The sequence below is a fragment of the Ornithorhynchus anatinus genome, chromosome 3, assembly GCF_004115215.2.
Source record: "Ornithorhynchus anatinus isolate Pmale09 chromosome 3, mOrnAna1.pri.v4, whole genome shotgun sequence".
NCBI lineage: Eukaryota > Metazoa > Chordata > Mammalia > Monotremata > Ornithorhynchidae > Ornithorhynchus > Ornithorhynchus anatinus.
In genome coordinates this window covers 5,456,181-5,478,279 of record NC_041730.1, presented here as the reverse complement: position 1 = coordinate 5,478,279, position 22,099 = coordinate 5,456,181, and the positions used below count along the sequence as shown (strand labels likewise).

The following is a 22,099-nucleotide window of genomic DNA, read 5'->3' as shown; positions in this document are numbered from 1 at the left end:
CACTCCATCTTTGTGCCCAGCATTTGAGGCCAGGCTGATTCCTTTCTCACCATCAACACCTCCTAACCTCGAAAACCCCAAGGTAAAAGCAATGTGAGAAGCAGTGCAGCCTAGGGGAAGGAGCCCGGGCCTAACAGTCAGAGGACCGGGTTCTAATTCCGACTCCATCATTACCCCTCCTATCTTATCTCGCTGATCTCCACGTATAACCCAGCCCGCACACTACACTCCTCTAACGCCAACCTACTCACTGTTCCTTGATCTTGTCGGTCTCCTCGCCAACCCCTCATTCACATCCTCCCTCTGCCCTGGACCACCCTTCTCCTTCATAAATGACAGACCATCACTCTCCCCACCTTCGAGGCCTTTATTAAAAGCACAACTCCTCCAAGAGGCCTTCCCGGACAAAGCTCTCATTTCCCCTTCTCCCTCTCCCTTCTGTGTCGCCTTCACCCTTGGGTCTGTCCCCTTACATAGTTCCTACTCACCCCACCCTCAGCCCCACAGCACTTACATTCACATAAACACACACGTAGATGGTAAATTCCTCGGGGGAACATGTCTACCAACTCTGCTGTACTCTCCCAAGTGCTTAGCGCTGTGCTCCACACACCGTAGCGCTCAATAAATATCAATGATTGATCGACTGATATCTGTAATTAATTTTATTCATTCATTCATTCAATAGTATTTATTGAGCGCTTACTATGTGCAGAGCACTGTACTAAGCGCTTGGGATGAACAAGTCGGCAACAGATAGAGACAGTCCCTGCCATTTGACGGGCTTACAGTCTAATCGGGGGAGACGGACAGACAAGAACGATGGCAATAAATAGAGTCAAGGGGAAGAACATCTCGTAAAAACCGATGGCGACTAAATAGAATCAAGGCGATGTACAATTCACTAACAAAATAAATAGGGTAACGAAAATATATACAGTTGAGCGGACGAGTACAGTGCTGGGGGATGGGAAGGGAGAGGTGGAGGAGCAGAGGGAAAAGGGGAAAAAGAGGGTTAAGCTGCGGAGAGGTAAAGGGGGGATGGCAGAGGGAGTAGAGGGAGAAGAGGAGCTCAGTCTGGGAACGCCTCTTGGAGGAGGTGAGTTTTAAGTAGGGTTTTGAAGAGGGAAAGAGAATTAGTTTGGCGGAGGTGAGGAGGGAGGGCGTTCCGGGACCGCAGGAGGACGCGACCCGGGGGTCGACGGCGGGACGGGCGAGACCGAGGGACGGCGAGGAGGTGGGTGGCGGAGGAGCGGAGCGTGCGGGGTGGGCGGTAGAAAGAGAGAAGGGAGGAGAGGTAGGAAGGGGCAAGGTGATGGAGAGCCTCGAAGCCTAGAGTGAGGAGTTTTTCTTTGGAGCAGAGGTTGATAGGCAACCACTGGAGTTGTTTAAGAAGGGGAGTGACATGCCCAGATCGTTTCTGCAGGAAGATGAGCCGGGCAGCGGAGTGAATTTAATGTCGGGCTCCCCCTCTACGTTGTAAGATGCATGTGGGCAGGGTACGTGTCTACCAACTCCATAAAACTATTCTCCCACGTGCTTGGTATAGCGTTGTGCGTATGGTCAGCGCTCAATAAATACCACTGATGGATTGACTGATGGATTGTTTGACTTCAGGCAAGTCACAACTTCTCTGGACCTCAGTTTCCTCATCTGTAAAAGGGGGATACAATTCCTGTTCTGCCTCCCCCACAGACTATGAGCCCCTTGTCTGACAAGGACTGCGTCAGGCCTGTTTATCTTCTATCTACCTCAGTGCTTGGCGCGTGATCTAGTGGATAGAGCCTGGGCCTGGGAGTCAGAAGCTCTTGGATTTTTATCCCGGCTTTGCCACTTGTCTGCTGTGTGACCTTGGGCAAATCACTTCTTTGGGCCTCATTCACCTCATCTGTAAAATAGGGATTGAGGCTGTGAGCCCCCTTTGGGACAGAGACTGTGTCCAACCTGATAAACTCGTAACCACCCCTGAGCTTAGTACAGTGCCTTTGCCACAGTAAACACTTAACAAATACCACAATTATCACTATTATTATTATCACCAAATCCCCCAGTTATCTCCCCGAATAAAATATGGCGGCCCCTCCAGAGACTGCGGCTTGGGAAACATCGACGTTAAATACTTCTCACTCCTCGGGAAGACTTTTATTCATTCGATCTTACTTTTTGAGTGCTTATTGTGTACAAAGCACTGTACTAAGCGCTTGACTTCCCAGGGAACTCCAGAAGAAGACGGTTTAAGAGCCGGAACAAGAGAGGCCGGCAGGGTTCGGAGGGGAGGAAATGAGGGGGAAAAGCAGCTTCCTTCCTCATGAGGGGAGCCCTGTCTCGTGGATTTAGGTGGGTGAGTTATGGGTCCCTGGACTGGCCGGTGGTTGTTTTCCCACTGGGGTTGTTGTGGGGCGAAGAGCAGGCGGGGTCCGTTCCTTCGCCCTGTTATTAGCAGTGACGGAGGGAGAGCTCGGGAACACTGTAACAGCTTCCTCTGGGCCTCGGGCGAGAGGCGCCCTAGTCATTCCAGTTCTTCGGGTCTCATGCGGCAACTTCTCCACTGGAGTGGTGGGTGGGTGGGTGGGGCCGCCCGGTCCTGTTACCTCGAGTCCCCCCTGGAGAGGCAAGGGTGGTTCCGGGGGCGGAGGGTGCGAAGGGGGGCAGGAAGAGCGGAGGCAGGGAGGAGGATGGACCAAACCTCTTTCATTCATTTGTTCATTACTTCCTGTGTGCACAGCACAGTACTAAGCGCTTGGGAGAGTACAATGCAACAGTAAATGGATACATTTCCTGCCTATAAGGAGCTTACGGTCTAGAGGGAAGTTATGCTTACGTTCTTGTTCTGGCCACGATACACTGTAAGCTCCCTCTGGGCAGGGATCGTGTCTACCAACACTAGTGTAAGGCCCTCTCACAAATGTATAATAATAATAATGATAGAGAAGCAGTGTGGCCTAGGGGATAGAAACACTTCACTTCTCTGGGCCTCAGTTCCCTCACCGGCAAAATGGGGATTCAATCCCTGTTCTCCCTCCAGACTGTGAGCCTGTTGTTGGACAGGGATTGTCTCTACTTGTTGCTGAATTCTTTCCAAGCTCTTAGTACAGTGCTCTGCACACAGTAAGTGCTCAAAAAATATGATTGAATGAATAATAATAATGGCTTTGTTAAGCTCTTACTATGTGCAAAGCACTGTTGTAAGCGCTGGGGAGGATACAAAGTGATCAGGTTGTCCCACGTGGGGCTCACAGTCTTTATCCCCATTTTACAGATGAGGTCACTGAGGCCCGGAGAAGTGAAGTGACTTGCCCAAAGTCACAGCTGACAAGCGGCAGAGCCGGAATTTGAACCCATGACCTCTGACTCCCAAGCCGGTGCTCTTTCCACTGAGTCAAGCTGCTCCCCCGCCCCCCATGGGCTGTGCCTCAGTTATCTCATCTGTAAAAAATGGAGATTAAGAGTGTGTGCCTAATGTGGGACAGGGACTGTATCCAACTTGATTATCTTGTATCTACCCTAGTGCTTAGTACAGTTCCCGGCACATAGTAAGCACTTTACAAATAATAATACCAATAATATTTGTTAAGCACTTACAATGTACCAAGCACTGTTCTAACCACCGGGGTAGATAAAAGGTAATCAGGTTGTCTCACATAGGGGACGGGCCCAGAGAAGTGAAGTGACTTGCTCGAGGTAATCCAGCAGACAAGTAGCAGAGTCGGGATTAAACCCAGGTCCTCCTGACTCCCAGGCCCATGTTCTATCCACTAGGACACACTGCTTCTATTATTATTATTGCTATTATTATTAATAAAGGAAACCACCAAGGAAGGGAGAACCTTTAGGGGACTCTGCTAGGGTTAGGACAGTGCACCGGGGCCCCTCCCCCTGAAAAAGGGGCTACCACACACCAAGCAGTAATAATAATAATAATGTTGGTATTTGTTAAGCGCTTACTACGACCTTGGGCAAGTCACTTAACTTCTCTGTGCCTCAGTTCCCTCATCTGTAAAATGGGGATGAAGACTGTGAGCCCCTCGTGGGACAACCTGATCACCTTGTATCCCCCAGCGCTTAGAACAGTGCTTCGCACATAGTAAGCACTTAACAAATACCAGCATTATTATTACAGGCAGAGCACTGTTCTAAGCGCTGGGTAGATACAGGGTAATCAGGTTGTCCCACGTGAGGATCATGGTTAATCCCCATTTCATAGATGAGGTAACTGAGGCACAGAGAAGTGACTTGCCCACAGTCACACAGCTGACAAGTGGCAGAGCAGGAATTCGAACCCATGATCTCTGCCTCCCAAGCAGTCAGCTCTCCCCCACTAGACTGTAAGCTCCTTGTGGCAGGGGATGTTTACTGTTACACTGTACTCTCCCAAGCACTTAGTACAGTGCTCTGCACACAGTAAGCTCTCGATAAATACTACTGAATGAATGAAGATCCTGGGGGGAACCCTTCTCTCCCCGCAACTTTCAGCCTGAGGCTGATGGCCAGGAAGGCTTATCACCTCTCTACCTTTCTCTCTCTCTCTTAAAATTCCAGCTAATCATCTGAATCTCCCTACAATGGAGCCCAGCTAATCTTGGGACAATGGGAAGGAACACAGCCAGACTGATTCCTGGGAAGCTGGGAGATCTTCAGAGACAAGGGAGCCTGCTTCTCCTGCTTCTCCACCCACACCCAGCTACCGAGAAGATCTTACTACAAGGAGTTGTTTTGGGGGGGGGGGGGGGGAGGAGGCGGGGGGGGCGGGGGGTTTGCCCTTAACGGTATTTGGTAAGCATTCACTATGTGCCAGGCACTGGACTACCTGCTGAGGCAGATACACCTGCTGGAGAAGCAGCGTGGCTCAGTGGAAAGAGCACGGGCTTTGGAGTCAGGGCTCATGAGTTCAAATCCCAGCTCTGCCACTTGTCGGCTGTGTGACTGTGGGCAAGTCACTTAACTTCTCTGTGCCTCAGTTCCCTCATCTGTAAAATGGGGATTAAGACTGTGAGCCCCACGTGGGACAACCTGATTCCCCTATGTCTACCTTAGAATACCTTAAAAGGCCTTATAATAATAATGTTGGTATTTGTTAAGCGCTTACTATATGCAGAGCACTGTTCTAAGTGCTGGGGTAGGTACAGGGTAATCAGATTGTCCCACGTGAGGCTCACAGTCTTAATCCCCATTTTACAGATGAGGCAACTGAGGCACAGAGAAGTTAAGTGACTTGCCCACAGTCACACAGCTGACAAGATTCGAACCCATGACCTCTGACTCCCAAGCCCGGGCTCTTTCCACTGAGCCACGATCTATCTGTAATTCTATTTAATTTATATTAAAGCCTGTTCACTTGCATTGATGTCTGTCCTCCTCTAGACTGTGAGCCCGTTATGGGCATGGATTGTCTCTCTTCACTGTTGCATTGTACCATCCAAGCGCTTAGTATAATGCTCTGCATACAATAAGTGTTCAGTAAATACGGTTGAATGAATGAATGAATACAAGCTGCATGGCTTAGTGGATAGAGCCCAGGCCTGGGAGTCAGAAGGACCTGGGTTCTAATCCTGGCTCCGCTACATGTGTGTTGTGTAAACTTGGGCAAGTCACTTCATTTCTCTGGGACTCAGTTACCTCATCTGTAAAATGGGGATTAAGAGTGGGAGCCCCATGTAGGACAGGGACTGCGTCCAACCTGATTACCTTATACCTACCCCAGCGCTTAGAACAGTGCTTGGCACATAGTAAGCACTTTTAACAAGTACCAAAATAGTAATTATTATTATTATCAGGTTGGACACAGTCCATATCCTAAAGGAGACATAGTCTTAAACCCCATTTTACAAACGATGGAACTGAGGCACGGAGGAGTTAAGTGACTTGCCCAAGATCACACAGCAGACAAGTGAAACCGGAGTTAGAACCCAGGTTCTTCTGATTCCCAGGCCTGGGCTCTACCCACTAAGCCATGCTACTTCTCAATCGCTAACGCTTCTACCTCTTCTACACTGGGAACCAGTGCGGCATAGTGGCCTAGTGGAAAGAGCCCAGACCTAGGAGTCGAGGCCCTGGGTTCTAATCCCGGCTCTGCCTCTTCCCTGCTGTGTGACCTTGGGTGAGTCGCTTCACTTCTCTGAGCCTCGGTTTCCTCGACTGTAAAATGGGGATCAGATATCTATCCCAGCACTTGGAAAAGAGCTTGAAACGTAAGTGAGCACTTAACAAAATACTGTAAGAAAAAAAGTGCAGCGGGACTGAGGTTGGGGTGAAGATCAAAGTACTTAAAGGGTAGAGATCCAAGTACAGCGGTGACAAAGGTGGGAGCGAGGAAGGCCTCTTGGAGGAGATGTGATTTCAATAAGGCTCAACCACTTGGACTGTGAGCCCCATGAGGGGCAGTGACCAGGTCTCATCTAGGATTTACCCCAGCGCTTAGCACACAGTAAACTTTTAACAAATACCACAGTCATTATTATTATTAGAAAAAACCTTCCGGGGCCGAGAATCATGGGCAGGGCTGTGGAATCAGGGCACGACTGAATGACTGTTCCAATTTGACCCCCCGAGGGAAACAGTAAGTCCAAAAAGATCTCTAAGGCAGAGAAGTGAAGTTCTTCGATTTTTAATAGCTTGGAAAAAAAAAACAAAGTTACAAAATAAAATACACATACAACGCACAATCTTCCAGTTCCTGTGACCTGAACCAACTAATCCAGTGTTATGGGTATGTAAACGAGACCAGATCCTCCAGGTAATATTATTTTACACTACATATCGTACAGGACCCAACAGCCCCGTAGACCTGCGTGGAGGGGTCGGGGGTGAGGAGAAGGTGGAGCACAGGAAATTAACCTTCAAAATTCACTCTACACACACTAGACAGAGAAAGAGGGGAGGCAAGTGAGAAGTCACCCTCTCCCATACTCTCTCCTTCCTTCACCCAAACTCCCTCCAGAGGGTCACTGTCCCTCCTACTCGGATTACTATATATAAGGGATATCTTCGGGGTGCACTGATCCCTTTGACTGTGAGAGGGTGCAAACACCACTGGCAACAAACGAGGATGGCAAGGATACACCCTGTTCCTTCCCACATCATCCAACAACCGGCGACCCGTCCATCGCTGGAATTTACTGAATGCTGAGGACTGTACTAACCTCTCAGGTGCCTAGAAGGAGCCTGATTCCCTCAAGCCTCCAGTCCGCAGCTGAGAAATATCCAGGGAGGGGGTGAACGGGATCAAATAAAGGAACCGGCAACCTTCCTTTCTTTTCCTTTCTCCCCTTTAAGGTTTCCACTGGTTTCTTGGGTCTTCCACTGAGAGACCCAGCCCCGGATTCAGCCCTCCCCTGGGCCCAGCTGGTCAATCGGTGAGTGCCACCGGTCGGTTGTTTTCGAAAAGAACCACTTCTGGACGTGAAGGATTTGATTCAGAGGAAAACGGGGGAAGAGCAACGGCTTGTCACGCTGAGGGGGAGGGAGAGGCGGCAGCACCAAATTCCCGTTTTGTCAGACGGGAGAGAGAAGAGAGGAGAGGGCGAGGGTGAATATCAGGGACACCCACGACGTGGGCCTTGAGAGAAGGTAGCCAGGCAGCCGGCAGGTCTACCTCGGACGTGGAGGAGGTCTGAAATGGCCAGGATAAACAGAGTCATACCGGGAAGGGAGGGCCAAAGACTCCCTCCTCGTCAAAAAAAAAATCTCTTCTCAGCACCAAAAATATATATTAATATCTGTACATGTGTCATCTTTATAAAGGAAAAACCTCTTCGGCACCTTCCGGTAGATTGATTAAAAGGAAGATCACCTCAGGGCGAGTCGCCGTTGGGGCCGGGCGACATGGCCGCTCTGAGGCGGGGCCTTTTGCCGGGCCCAGTCCGGAGGGCCGAAACAGAAGTGGGCAGACGCCAGGGCCGCCACGTCCGGCGTCGCTTTCGAAATCGTCCTTCCCTTCAAATCCCCTCCCTTGCTACCGGCGGCTTCCGGTACTGGGCCCGTCCTGAATGATTCGGTTCGACCCTTCGAATTAGAGGTGGGGGAGGAGGGTGGGGAGAGAAAGGGGGCACACGGCGTTGCCCGGGGCACAAGTCCGTGGCTCCTCCTCGCCCAACCCGGCTCCCCCTCTGGGTTCGGACAAGATGGCGTCCGGGCGGCAGGAGAGGAGGCCCAGGGGGTGGACTCGCCATCGGGGCCGGGGAGGAGAGGCCCCTCCACCGACCTCCCCCGGTGGGCCCGGGGGCTCAGAGGTGGTGGTTGCTCTGGAGCAGGGTGGTGACGGTGTTCTGCAGGGCCACGGCCACCTTCTTGGAGGTCTTGCGCAGCAGCGGGCTGTCGGGGTGCCGCTCCTTGAGGTGCAGGACGTGGCCCTCCTGGCTGTCGGAGGTGCAGCCGCACTCCTCGCAGACGTAAAGCTTGGCCCGCCGCTCCTTGTAGGCGTACTGCTGCTGGACCCCGTGGATCTTCTTCAGGTGGGACTCCAGCGAGCAGCGCTGCGTGAAGGCTTTGTCGCACAGGCTGCACTTGTAGGGGCGCACGCCTGCCGAGAAGGGATACAAGCAAGGAAGGGTCAGAGCCGAGAAGAATATTGTGGTATTTCTTAATCGCTTACTCTTTGCCGGCCCTGGAGACAAGCGACTCGGGATGGACACAGTCCCCCGTGGGGCTCAGTCTCGACCCCCATTTTACAGATGAGGGAACTGAAGCCTAGAGAAGTGAAGTGACTTGCCCAAGGTCACGCAGCAGACAAGGGGCAGAGCCAGGATGAGAACCCACGACCTTCTGACCGTACTCTTTCCACTATGTGAGCTGGTTGTGGGCAGGGAATGGGTCTGTTATTATATTGTACTCTCTCAAGCGTACAATGCTCTGCACACAGTAAGCGCTCACTAAATATGACTGACTCTACAAGGACAAAAAGAGGGGTTCTCCGACTGGGCCCTAGTTTCCTCTTCTCCCATTCTGTTCTGCATTACCCTTGCTCGTGGATATTTTAGGTTATTTATTATGACCTTACTATATTGCAGGTACTGTACTAAGCGCTGTGGTAGATACAAGATAATCAGGTTGGACACAGTCCCTGTCCCTCAGGGGGCTCATGGTCTTAATCCCCATTTTACAGATGGGGGAACAGAGGCCCAGAGAAGTGAAGTGCCTTGCCCAAGGTCACACAGCAGATAATTGGTGGATCCAGGATTAGAATCCAGATCCTTCTGACACCCAGGCCCAGGCTCCATTCACTAGGCCACGTTGCCTCGCCCTTATTCACCCTCACTTCATAGCCCCACAGCACTTATGTCCATATCCACAACTTATGTATTTCTACTAATGTCTGTCTCCCTTTCTAGACTGTAAGCTCACTGTGGGCAGGGAACCTGTCTACCGACTCTGTCATACTGGATTCCCCGCAGCGCTTAGTCCAGTGATCTGTCATCCCTCTAGACTGTAAGCTCATCTCTTGACTATAAGCACTTAGTACAGTTCTCTGCCCCATGATAAGGGCTCAATAAATACCACTGATTGAATGATGTAAGTACATAGGTTATGAGTCACCCCAGGGTCAGGGACGATGTCTTAATTCTCTCCCAGCACTTAGTATAGTGCTCTGCACACAGTAAGCATTTACTAAATATCATTATTATTATTACGACTATTATTCTATATACAGGGTTTCCTTCAGGACACCCCAGAGGAAGCCTAGTGAAGAGATCCCGGCCCTGCCACCTGCCTCCGGTGTGCCACCTGACTTCTCTGGGCCTTAGTTTTCTCATCTGATAAATGGGGGATAAACTACCTGTTCTCACTCCCCTCTTAGGACCTCGAGCCCTGTGTGGGATAGGGACTGGGTCAGAATTGATTATCTCGTATCTGCCCCAGTGCTTAGTACGGTGCTTAGCCTATAGTAAGCGCTTCTCAAATACCACAGTTATTATTATTATTACAATTTCCATTCGTCGTCCCCTCAAACACCTTGCCCCCTCCTACCTCACTTTGCTACTCTCTTACAAGCCAGCCCTCACTCCTCTAAAGCCAACCTACTCACTACACGTCGGTCGTATCTCTCTCACCAACAACCTCTCGTCCACGTCCTGCCCCTGGCCTGGAACATCCTCCTTCTTTATATCTGACAGACAACGAGTCTCCCTTGCTTCACAGCCTTATTGAAGGCACATCTCCTCCACGAGGCCCTCCCTGACTAAGCCCTCAATTCCTTCCACTCCCTTCTGCGTCACCCTGACTTGCTCCCTTAATTCATTTCCCCTCACTGGCCCCACAGCACTTACATCCCTATCCATCATTTGTTTATTTCTATTACTGTCTCCCCCTCTAGTCTGTAAGCTCATTGTGGGCAAGGAATGTGTGATCTTTTTCTTTGTATTAGTCTGTTCCCCCCTCTAAACTATCAGTTAGTTGTAGGCAGGGAACGTGTAATCTTTTCATTTCTCTTAATGTCTGCCTTCCCCTCTAGACTGTCGGTTCGTTGTGGGCAGGGAATGTGTCTGTTTATTGTTCTACTGTGTTCTCCCACAGGCTTAATACAGTGCTCTGCACACCGTAAGTGCTCAATAAATACAACCGACGGATGGAATGATTGGCCACAGGCCGCTGGGAGTAGCGGGGCGGTGGGCCGGCAGGCTGGGGCCAGGGAGGCCTGACCCGGAGGGATCAGGGGATTGGGCCTCACCGGTGTGTGTGCGGACGTGTCTCTTGAGGTCAAAGGTGTCGTTGAAACCCTTGCCGCAATAGGTGCACAGGTGCCTCTTGACGTCATTGTGACACTTCATGTGGCGGTTTAGCATGCGTTGATAGGTGAAGCCCTTCTGGCAGATGTGGCAAGTGAAGAGGTCCCCACTGGGACTGTCACCCAATGTCACCTATGGAGGACAGGAAGAAGTTCATGGCGGAGGTTATAATAATTAACGGTTAGTACTCGTTAAGTGCTTACTATGTGCCAAGCACGGTTCTAAGTGCTGGGGTAGATACAAGTTCATCAAGTTGGACACAGTCCCTGTCCCACATGGGGCTCACGCTCTTAAACCCATTTTACAGGTGAGGTAACTGAATAGTAATAATGGTGGTATTTATTAAGTGCTTACTATGTGCAAAGTACTTTTCTAAGCGCTGGGGGGGATGCAAGGTGATCAGGTTGTCCCACGTGGGGCTCAGTTTTAATCCCCATTTTACAGATGAGGGAACTGAGGCCCAGAGACATGAAGTGACTTGCCCAAAATCATATAGCAGGCAAGCGGCGGAGCCAGGATTAGATCCCATGACCTCTGACTCCCAAGCCCGGGCTCTTTCCAATAACCCACAGTAGTTGAAGCCCAGAAGTGAAGTGACTTGTCCAAGGTCACACAGCAGTGAAGCCAGGATTAGAACCCAGGTCCTTCTGACTCCCAGGCCCGGGCTTCGTCCACTAAATAATAATAATAATAATAATAATGTTGGTATTTATTAAGCGCTTACTATGTGCCGAGCACTGTTCTAAGCGCTGGGGTAGACACAGGGGAATCAGGTTGTCCCACGTGGGGCTCACAGTCTTAATCCCCATTTTACAGATGAGGGAACTGAGGCACAGAGAAGTGAAGTGACTTGCCCACAGTCACACAGCCGACAAGTGGCAGAGCTGGGATTCGAACTCATGAGCCCTGACTCCAAAGCCCGTGCTCTTTCCACTGAGCCACGCTGCTTCTAAATCACAATGCTTCTTACATCCGTATCTGTAATCTTATTTGTTTCCAGTAATGTCTGCCTCCATCTAGACTGTAAGATCATTGTGGGCGGGGAATGTGTCTGTTGATTATTCTATTATTGGACTCTCCCACGCATTTAGTACAATGCTTTGCACACAATAAGCGCTCAATAAATATGACTGAATGAATGAATGAATGGCCATTCCCCAAATGGGACCGTGGGCATTAGAGGGCAACCTCTCCCTTAACTCTGAGGGCAGAGTAGCTTAATGGAAAGAGCAGGGGCCCGGAGTCGGCAGAGCTGGGTTCTACTCCCTGGCCTCCTGGGTGTCGTTGGGCAAATCACTTCACTTCTCCAGACCTCGGTTTCCTCATCTACAAAATGGGGATTCAATCCCTGTTCTCCCTCCTACCTAGACTGTCAGTCTCATGTGGGAAATGATAATCTCGAATCTACCCCAGACCTTAGTACAGTGCTTGGCACATAGTAAGTGCTTAACAGATATAATGATAATATTGTCATTATTATTAAAATGGGAATTCAATGCCTGTTCTCCCTCCTACTTCAGACTGTAAACCCCATATGGGACAGAGACTGTGCAGACCGGATTAAGTGGTATCTAGTGGTGCCTGACACACAGTAGGCACTTAACAAATACCAATATTATTACTATTATTATTTACAGGCTCTGTATAGAAGTGTTCAGAAAATAACAATAATAACAAGAATACTTGTTCAGTGCTTATTACGTGTTAGGCACTGTATTAAACGCTAGGGCAGACACAAGCTAATCAGGTTGGACATCAATGCCACTGATTGGTTGACACCAGATTTATTCCCTTTAGGGAAAAAGGATTCCCTCCCTTCAGATCCCTTTAGGTTTGCACACCTCCACAACGCTTCTTCCTTCCCCTCTTCCCATTTCCTCTCCCTCTGCTAGGACTTCTCTCTGCTGCCAACACCCCAGTTTCCTCCTCCTCCTCCTCCCTTTTACAGGGCCACTCCTTACAGCTCGGAGTTCTCGGGGAACCGAGTCGGCAAGCCCCACAGTTCTGATAATCCCTCTATTAGCCCTGGATGCTGAAAAATAGCCACCTTTATCCTCAGCACTACTCTGCTGGTGGAGAGTAGGTGGCGAGGCTGTGGGTGAAGGTGAAACTTGGCAAGGGGAGGGGTGTGGGTGACTGTCAGCTTGTTGTGGGCAGGGAATGTGTCTGTTTATTGTTCTATTATACTCTCCCAAGCACTTAGGACAGTGCTTTGCACACGGTAAGCGCTCAATAAATACGGTTGAATGAGTGAAGGTTTGGATATAGGAAGAGACAGACACACACTGTCCTGACAGAGTCCTGGACTCCAAAATATCAGGGGCCCGTCAGAGTCCCCTGGCTGTTAGAAGCCAACGAAACAGCTTTTTGGCCTGGGAGGTTGGAGAATTAATTCGTTCCCCACAACGGGGTCGTCGTAGAGCCCTGCCAGATTCCTTAAGGGAAGGAACATGGCCTAATGGATAGAGCACAGGCCTGGGAGTCAGAAGGATCTGGGTTCTAATCCCAGCTCCACCACTTGTGTCTGCTATGTGACCTTGGGCAAGTCACTTTACTTCCCTAGGCCTCATCTGTAAAATGGGGATGAAGACTGTGAGCCCCACGTGGGACAGGGACTGTGTCCAACCTAATTAGCCTGATTCTATCTACCCAGTGCTTAAAACAGGGCTTTACACATAGTAAGTACCCAACAAATAACATTATTATTACTATTATTATTATTATTATGATTCCTGTCCAGAAATACTAGACCAACCAATCCAGTAGTTGTTTACCACCTTCTAGAAATCAGCAGGCAGAGTGCTTGCTGCCGTTGGAGCTAACTATTGGGCAGCCGGTCCCTTCTTCCTCCCCGCCAAAAAAAGATGATATTAATAATAATAACTGTGGTATTTCTTAAGCGCTTACTATGTTCCAGGGACTGTACTAGGAGCTGGGGTGGATACAAGCAAATCGTGTTGAGCACAGTCCCTGTCCCACCTGGGGCTCCCAGTCTCAATCCCCATTTTACAGCTGAGGGAACTGAGGCCCAGAGAAGTACAGAGCACAAGGTCACAGAGCAGACAAGTGGTGGAGCTGGGATTAGAACCCATGACCTTCTGATATCCAGACCCGGGCTCTAATCACTACACCATGAGATCCAAGGCAATACCTGATTCCATATCCATACGCAAAATTATTTTAATGTCTGTCTCCCCTCTAAACTGTAAGCCCTTTGTGGGCAGGGAACATGTCTACGAACTCCGGAAATAATAATGTTGGTATTTGTTTAGCGCTTACTAGCACTGTTCTAAGCACTGGAGTAGATACAAGGTCATCAGGTTGCCCCACATGGGGCTCAGTCTTAATCTCCATTTTGCAGATTAGGGAATTGAGGGCCAGAAGTTAACTGACTTGCCCAAGGTCACACAGCAGACGAGTGGCGGAGACGGGATTAGAACCCATGACCTCTGACTCCCAGACCCGGGCTCTTTCCACTAAGCCATGCTGCTTCTCTGGTGGAATCAATCAATCAATGGTATTTCTTGAGCACTCACTGTATGCAGAGCACTGTATTAAATGCTTAGAAGAGAACAATATAACAATGCTGGTAGACACATTCCAGGCCCACAGTGAGCTATTACTCTAAAGGGGGGGACAGACATTAATAAAAATAAACAAATTACAGATATTGACAGGAGTGCTAAGGGGCTGAGGAAGGGGTGAATAAAGGGAGTAAACCAAGTGTCTTCTCCCAAGCGCTTACTACACAGTAAGCACTCAAATTACACTGATTAATTACACTCTGCCGCTTCCCTTGTCACTGATTTTAACGTTGGTCTCCCAACTAAACTGCAAGCTCCTGGAGGGCAGGGATCATGTTGAATAACTCTACTGTAATGAACTCTCCCAAGCGCTTAGTACAGTGCTTGGCCCTCGGCAGGTGCTCGATATACGGCACCTTTCGATGGAGTGGAGGGATCCCTCAGGTCGGCCCAGAGGAGCTGCGAAGTTTCACCCTCGGGAGCGGGTTTTATTTCCTCCTGTGGTACTTGTGAATTGAATTTAAAAGACAAGTGTGTAAACTAAAGGTTCAGCATCCATCAGTTCCATCCTCTCTGAGAGGGAGAGAGGCAGGTTGCCCTGTCCCTTTCCAATCCCCTAAATAAGAATATCTGTGGTATTTGTGAAGCGTAGCTTAGTGGAAAGGGCCCAGGCTTGGGAGTCAGAGGTTGTGGGTTCTAATCCTGGCTACACCGGTTGTCAGCTGGGTGACTTTGGGCAAGTCACTTAACTTCTCTATGCCTCAGTTCCCTCATCCGTAAAATGGGGATGAAGACTGGGAGCCCCATTGGGACAACCTGATTACCCTGTACCTACCCCAGTGCTTAGGACAGTGGTCGGCACAAATACCATTATTATTATTATTATTATTATTATGTGCCAGGCACTGGAGTAATAATAACCATAATAATTATGGTCTTTGTTAAGTGTTTACTAGGTGCCAGGCACTGTACTAAGCGCTGGAGTGGATACCAGCAAATCGGGTTGGACACAGTTCCTGCCCCACATGGGGCTCACAGTCTTCATCCCCATTTTATAGACGAGGTCACTGAAGCACAGAGAAGTAAAGTGACTTGCCCAAGGTCACGCAGCAGACGAGTGGCAGAGCCGGGATTAGAACTCATGACCTTCTGTCTCCCAGGCCCGGGCTCTATCCGCTAGGCCATGCTGCTTCTCTAGATACAATTCATCAGATCCCACGTGGGGCTCGTTGTCTAAGAAGGAAACAGGGTTTGAATCCCCATTTTCCACACGAGGCAAATGAGGCCCAGAGAAGTGAAGTGACCCGCCCGAGGTCGCACTGCAGACAAGCGGCGGAACCGGGATTCAAGGCCCGGGCTTTTTCCACAAGGCCGCGCTGCTTCTCTCATTCTGCTACAGCTGCCACGTTCTTGAAGGAGCAGAATGAAACGCGGCCCTCGGCGGGCACACTTGCCCACCCGCCCCAACCCCCCGGCCGGAAGCCGGCCCTCGCTACCTTCATCTTGGGGCGCAGGAAGTTGTGCTCCCTGGCCTGGGAGTCCGGCAGGCGGCCCAGGTCGTCGGCGGGCAGTCGGGCCACGCAGGGCCCCGGGGCGGCTCCGTAGCCGGGGTCCCTCATGCTCATATCCAGGGCCAGAGGGCACGGAGGGGGTTCCGCCACAGACGGCTCCAAGTCATTGCAGGGCGGCGGCGGACAGAAGCCCAGGCTGACTGCAGGGACGGAAGGGGGACAAGACAAGGGTCAGGGGAGGCCCCAAAACTTCAGGAAGTCCCAGTGGGCATCGGCGAGCCCCGAGAAAAGGCCGGGAGGCCGAGCTGGGCCGCCCCCAGCGCCACCGCACGCTTCCCGCCCCCATTAGGGGTAATTATGGGCGACGCCAGCCGAGCGCCCCGGCCCTCGGACCTGCCCATTGAGTAATTTGTGTCTTAGCGGAACTGGGAGGGCCGAGCCTGCACCGCCAATTATCCACCCAAAGCGGCCCCCCCGCCCGTCGGGCCGCCTCCTGCCTCCCGGCCCCCTCCCGGCCCGCCTCCCGCCCGGCCTGGGCCGGTCCCACCAGATTCCTGGCGTGAGCCGCCCGCCCCCACACGGAGAGGGCCCAGCCTTAGCCCCACAGGAACGGAGCGAGTCCAGCTGGGTGGGGGGTGGGAGGTCAAGGCCGAGCTGCCCGTCCTCCCCATCCTTCCGGAGAGGCGCTGATAATAATAATAATGATTTTGGTATTCATTAAGTGCTTACTATGCATCAAGCACTGTTCTAAGTGCTGGGGTAGATATAAGGTAATCAAGACAGGAAACAGTCCCTGTGCCACATTCATTCAATTGTATTTATTGAGCGCTTACTGTGTGCAGAGCATCATAGAAGGCTCACAGTTTTAATCCCCATTTAACAGATGAGGTAATTAAGGGCCAGTGAAGTGACTGGTCCAAGGTCACACACCATGCTGGGATTAGAAAGTGGGTCCTTCTGACTGGGCTCTATCCACTGGGCTCTATCCACTAGGCCACACTATTTCTGATGGGCCCGGACAGCCTTGGGTGGGTGAATGGGGTCCCCTGCTTCCTCTCTGGACCCTGGGGGAGGTGGAGGGGGGATGACTACTGCCACTGTCTGCTGGGTGACCTTGGGCAAGTCGCTTCACTTCTCTGGGCCTCAGTTCCCTCATCTGGAAAATGGGGATTAAGGCTGTGAGCCCCATATGGGACCAGGACTGTGTCTGACCTGATTAGTTTGTCTCGACCCCAGTGCTTCAGTACACACATAGTAAGCGCTTAACAAATACCATAAAATACCATCTGGGAGACTAAGAGGAGCCTGGGTCAAGGGCAGATGGGAGATCAGTGGGGAAATGGGCGCTTCCACTGGTCAGGGCTCTAAAAATAACAACTGGAATATGTTAGGCGCTTACTATGTGCCAAGCTCTGTACTAAGCGCTGTGGTAGACACAAGATCAACAGGTCCCACGTAGGGCTCACCGTCTGAATAGGGGGGAGGATGGATATTCATTCATTCAATCGTATTTATCGAGCGCTTAGTGTGTGCAGAGCATTGTACTAAGCGCTTGGAAAGTACAATTCGGAAATAGAGACAATCAATCAATCAATCAATCAATAATCAATAAATAATCAATAAAGAGAGCCACAACTGAGGCTCTCAGAGTAGTGAAGTGAGTTGCCCAAGGTCATGCAGCAGGTACGCGGTGGAGCCGGGATTAGAACCCAAGACCTCTGCCTCTCAGGCCCGTGCACTTTCCACTAGGCTATACTGCTTCTCCCCACCCCTATCACCCACCACCACCCAGGTCACCCCCAGTGCCCCCTCCTGCCATCTTTTTTTTAAAATGGTATTTAAGTGCTTACTACGTGCCAGGCACTGTTCTAAGTGCTGGGGTAGACACAAGCTAATCGGTTTGGACACAGTCCCTGTCCCTCATGGGACGCCCAGTCTTCATCCCCACTTTCCAGATGAGGGAACCGAGGCCCAGAGCAGTGAAGTGACCTGCCCAAGGTCATCCGGCACCCAAGTGGCAGAGCCGGAACGAGAACCCCGGTCTGCCGGAGTCCCGGGCCACTAGGCTCCGCTGCCTCCCATCGCCTCGCTCCCCGAGCCGGCCGCCGCCTCGTCACACCCCGGTTTCTCAGCGGGCGGAGGGGGGTGGAGGGGTGCGTCTGGGGCTCCGGGCGGGCGCCAGCCGCCAGGCCGGGAGGGGGTGGGGCGGGGCGGAGGTGAGAGGAAGCGGCAGGTGGAACGGCAGTAACAGTCTCCCGGGCGGCCTGCCCGGCGGTTATGCAAGCCACCCCCGCACCGAGGACCGCTTGCTGTGGCAGGGCGAGGGGTGGGTCCCCCCCACGGCGGCGGCAGTACCGATACCTGGCAGGCGCCGAGGCTGCCACTCCCCGAGGCTGCCGCTCACGCTAGGCCGGGGCCCCGGACCCACCCCCGCCTCGCCTGCCAACGCCGCCGGATCCCGGCCGGCGCTGCGGCGGACCCCTCTCCCCCAAGTCCTTCCCGGGGGGTGGGGCCTCCAAGGGTTCCTTGGGGCGGAAAACACTTTGTCTTCCGAGGACTCCCAAGCCCTGTGTCGCCACCTTTCATTCGTTTGGTCGTATTTATTGAGCGCTTACCATGTGCGGGGCACTGGACTAAGCCCTCGGGAGAGGACAACTATAAACAGACACATTCCCTGCCCACAACGAGCTTACGGTCTAGAGAGGGGAGACGAGACATCAATACAAATAAATAAATTACAGATATCTACCTAAGTGCTGTGGGGCTGGGAGGGGGGAAGAACGAAGGGAGCAAGTCAGGGCAACGCAGAAGGGAGTGGGAGAAGAGGAAAGGAGGGGCTAAGTCTGGGAAAGCCTGTCATCATTACTGCGTGCAGAGCACTGTACTAAACACTTAGGAGAGGACAACCCAACACAGTTGGCCAATGCATTCCCTGCCCACGAGTTTACGGTCTAGAGATTCCACCCGCCATCTCTCAAATCCAACAGCCACACACTGGTGGAGCGGGGAAGAGAGGGGAGAGGGGCGACTTGACATATCGGTATGAAAGGGAAGCCGCGTAGCCTAGTAGCTAGAGCCCGGGCCCGGGAGTCAGAAAGACCTGCGATCTAATCCCGGCTCCGCCACTTGTCTGCCGGGTGAATTTAGGCAAGTGACTTCACTTCTCTGTGCCTCAGTTCCCTCATCTAGAAAATGGGGATGAAGAGTGGGAGCCCCATGTGGGACAGGGACTGTGTCCAACCAGATTAGCTTGTATCCACCCCAGAGCTTGTCGCATAGTAAGCGTGGAAAGAGCATAGGCTTGGGAGGTCTGGGTTCTAATCCCGGCTCTGCCACTTGTCCGCTGTGTGACTCTGGGCAAGTCACTTACCTTCTCTGTCCCTCAGTTATCTCATCTGTAAAAATGGGATTAAGACTGTGAGCGCCATGTGGGACAAGCTGATTACCTTGTTTCTACTCCAGTGCTTAGAACAATGCTCGGCACACAGTAAGCGCTTAACAAATACCATCATCAACTGGTAGGCGGGTGGGGTGGCCAGTCCACAGGGTCCGCCTTTTAAAAGCCCATCTCCTCCATGAGGCTTCCCTGACTAACCTTTCATCTCCCCACCTTCTCCATGGCCTCTTCAGTCTGGCCCTCCGAAGCCCTTTGATACCCTCCCCATCCCCAAAATGAACACCCAAAGCCCCATCCTCTGCCACTTCCCCTACCCGGCAGTGATTGTAATGCCTGTCTTCCTCCCAGAGAGATTTTATTGTCAGCTCCACAGCACTTACATGCCTTTCTGTAATTTATTTCTATTAACATCTCTCTCCCCGCTCTAGACTGTAAACTGGATGTGGACAGGGAACATATCTGCATTTGTATTGTACTCTTCCTTGCGCTTAGTACAGTGCTGGGCACACAGTAAGCACTCAATAAATACAACTGATTGACCGATCCTTGAGGGCAGGGATCACCCAAGTACAGTTATAGTATAGCACAGCCTGAGGGGGTATTGCTTCTTCCCAATGGGGAGAGTCCCCTATGAGGGGGCTTGAGGAGCAGGGGGGAAAGGGATCGACCGGAAGGATCGAATAAGAGCGAGAGAAATAGGGAGCAAGGCGGGGAAAGGGGAGGAAGAGAGAATTCTAAAGCGCTGAGGTTTCAGGGAAGGCCCCCGTCCTCGCCCCCTCAAAACACAAGAGTCGTCTGACAGGGAGCATAATTCACCCAACCGCCCAGAACCCGTTCTACTGGCGTCCCAGCGGGCTTTAATAAGCCACCTCATTCCACTGGCTGATTCACCCGCTCCCTGGCCCGACCTTGTCTCCGAGGCCCTGAGTCTCCCCACCTCCAGGTTCCGGGGAAGGGCCAGAGATAGGATCCCAGTTCCGAAGGGCCCCCGTTTTCCCTCAGAACACTTTTGGTTTCAGTCCCCGTGGAGCAGTTTACCAGAGGGAGGACAGTCCAGAGTCCAGAGGAAGAACGGAGAGGCCTGGTGGAAAGACACCAGGCCTGGGAGTTAGAGGGAGCGGGGTTCTAATCCCGACTCCGTTCCTCGTCTGCTGTAGGACCTTGGGCAAGTCGCTTCCCTTCTCTGGGCCTCAGTGCCCTCCTCTGGAAAATGAAGGAGTCTTATGGGGGACAGGGGCTGTGTCCAACCTGATGATCTTCTATGTAACTCAGAGCTTGGTAGAGTGCTTGGCACATAGTAAGTGCTTGACAATTAGCATTGGCCTCGTTTCCGATGCCCAGATGGCACCGGTCAGGTCTTCGGTTGGTTGTTCAAGAGGTCCCCAGGCCACGATGTGGAATCTCATTGTGGGCAGGGAATGTGTCTACCAATTCTGTTATACTGTACTCTCCCAAGTGCTTAGTACAGTGCTCTACACACAGTAAGTGCTCAATAAATACCACTGATTCCCCACCAAACTCCCGTCTTCATTTCCCTGCAACCACTAGGATTCTGTTAGCTGTTACTCGGGGAGAAGAACTAGGATTCTGTTAGCTGCTACTTGGGGAGAATTCTTCTCCGTTGGGAGAATAATTACATGGAGATTCATACATTCAATTGTATATATTGCGCGCTTACTGTATGCCCAACACTGTACTAAAGCGCTTGAGAGAGTCCAACACAACGATAAACAGACACTTTCCCTGCCCACAACAACCTCCTTCCAACTGAGACTGTGAGCCCTACGGAGATAGGGGACTGTGAGACCTAATTATCCTGTATCTATCCCAGCGTTTAGAACAGTGCCTGGCATGTAGAAAGGACTAAACAAATACTACAATTATTACCATTATTTTCATGAACTCATTCGAGGGCTCTCATCCTCAGCTCCAAACCACCCACGCTGGAATAATGCCGGAACTGAGGGACTCCCCTCAATTGACTCCCCTCAATCAATCAATTCTGTTTTTTGGGTGCTTACAATGGGCAGAGCACTGTACTAAGCGCTTGAGTCCAATACAACAGAAACAGCAGATCGGTTCCATAACGAGCTTCCAGTCTAGAAGGACTGTAGACTTCCTCTGCTGCGTCTTCCAAGAGTCTGAACTCTGCGCGGGCTGGGGTGCTTTGGCCCAAGAATGCAAAGAATTGGGGGTGGGGATGGGGGTGGGGAGCGTCTCCTCTCCCTCCCATCCAACCGGTCCACCTTCTCCCCGCTAACATGTCTATTATATTATTTATTTCCATTAATGTTTATCTTCCCCTCTGGACTGTCGGCTCACTGTGGGCAGGGAACGCAAGTTGTAATGGATAGAGCCCAGACCTGAAAGTCAGAAGGACCTGAGTTCTAGTCTCGGCTCTGCCACTTCCCTGTTGTGTGACCTTGGGAAAGTCACTTCACTTCTCTGGGCCTCAGTCACCTCATCTGTAAAATGGGGATTGAGACTGTGAGCCCCACATGGGACCAGGTCTTTGTCCAACCCAAATGTCCTTGTACCCAGCACTTAGCACAGTGTCTGGGGCATAATAAACCCTCAACAATTCCACAGTTACTATTATTATTACTGTTCAAATCACTTAGCATCTCTGGGCCTCAGTCTCCTCATCTGTCAAATGGGGAATTTAGAATGTGAGCCCCATGTGGGACAGGGACTGTGTCCAACCCGCTTAACTTGTATCTGCCCCAGTGCTTAGAACAGTGCTTGGAACATAGCACTTAACAAGTATCCCCATGATTATTATTATTCATTGAATCGTATTATTGAGCGCTTGTTGGGTATAGTAAGTATAATACAACAATCAACAGACACATTCCCTGCCCACAGTGAGCTTCCAGTCTAGAGGGACAAGCTATCGTCGTCCTCTCCCAAGCGTTTAGTCCAGTGCTCTGCGCAGAGCACTGCTCC

The 22,099-nt window shown here is 51.4% G+C and overlaps 1 protein-coding gene across 1 annotated transcript in view; it reads right to left on the bottom strand.

Moving 5' to 3' along the window:
- Positions 1-6,588: 6,588 nt before the first annotated feature.
- The window catches only part of OVOL1 (ovo like transcriptional repressor 1), a 28,007-nt gene continuing 12,496 nt past the window's right edge, over positions 6,589-22,099 (bottom strand). The window contains exons 2-4 of the mRNA XM_001516285.5: positions 15,742-15,956; positions 10,664-10,853; positions 6,589-8,518 (exon numbers count right to left, since the gene is read on the bottom strand). Of these exons, the coding sequence (XP_001516335.2) occupies positions 8,223-8,518; positions 10,664-10,853; positions 15,742-15,956 (701 nt within the window). The 3' untranslated portion in view covers positions 6,589-8,222. The remainder of the gene's footprint in view (positions 8,519-10,663; positions 10,854-15,741; positions 15,957-22,099) is intronic.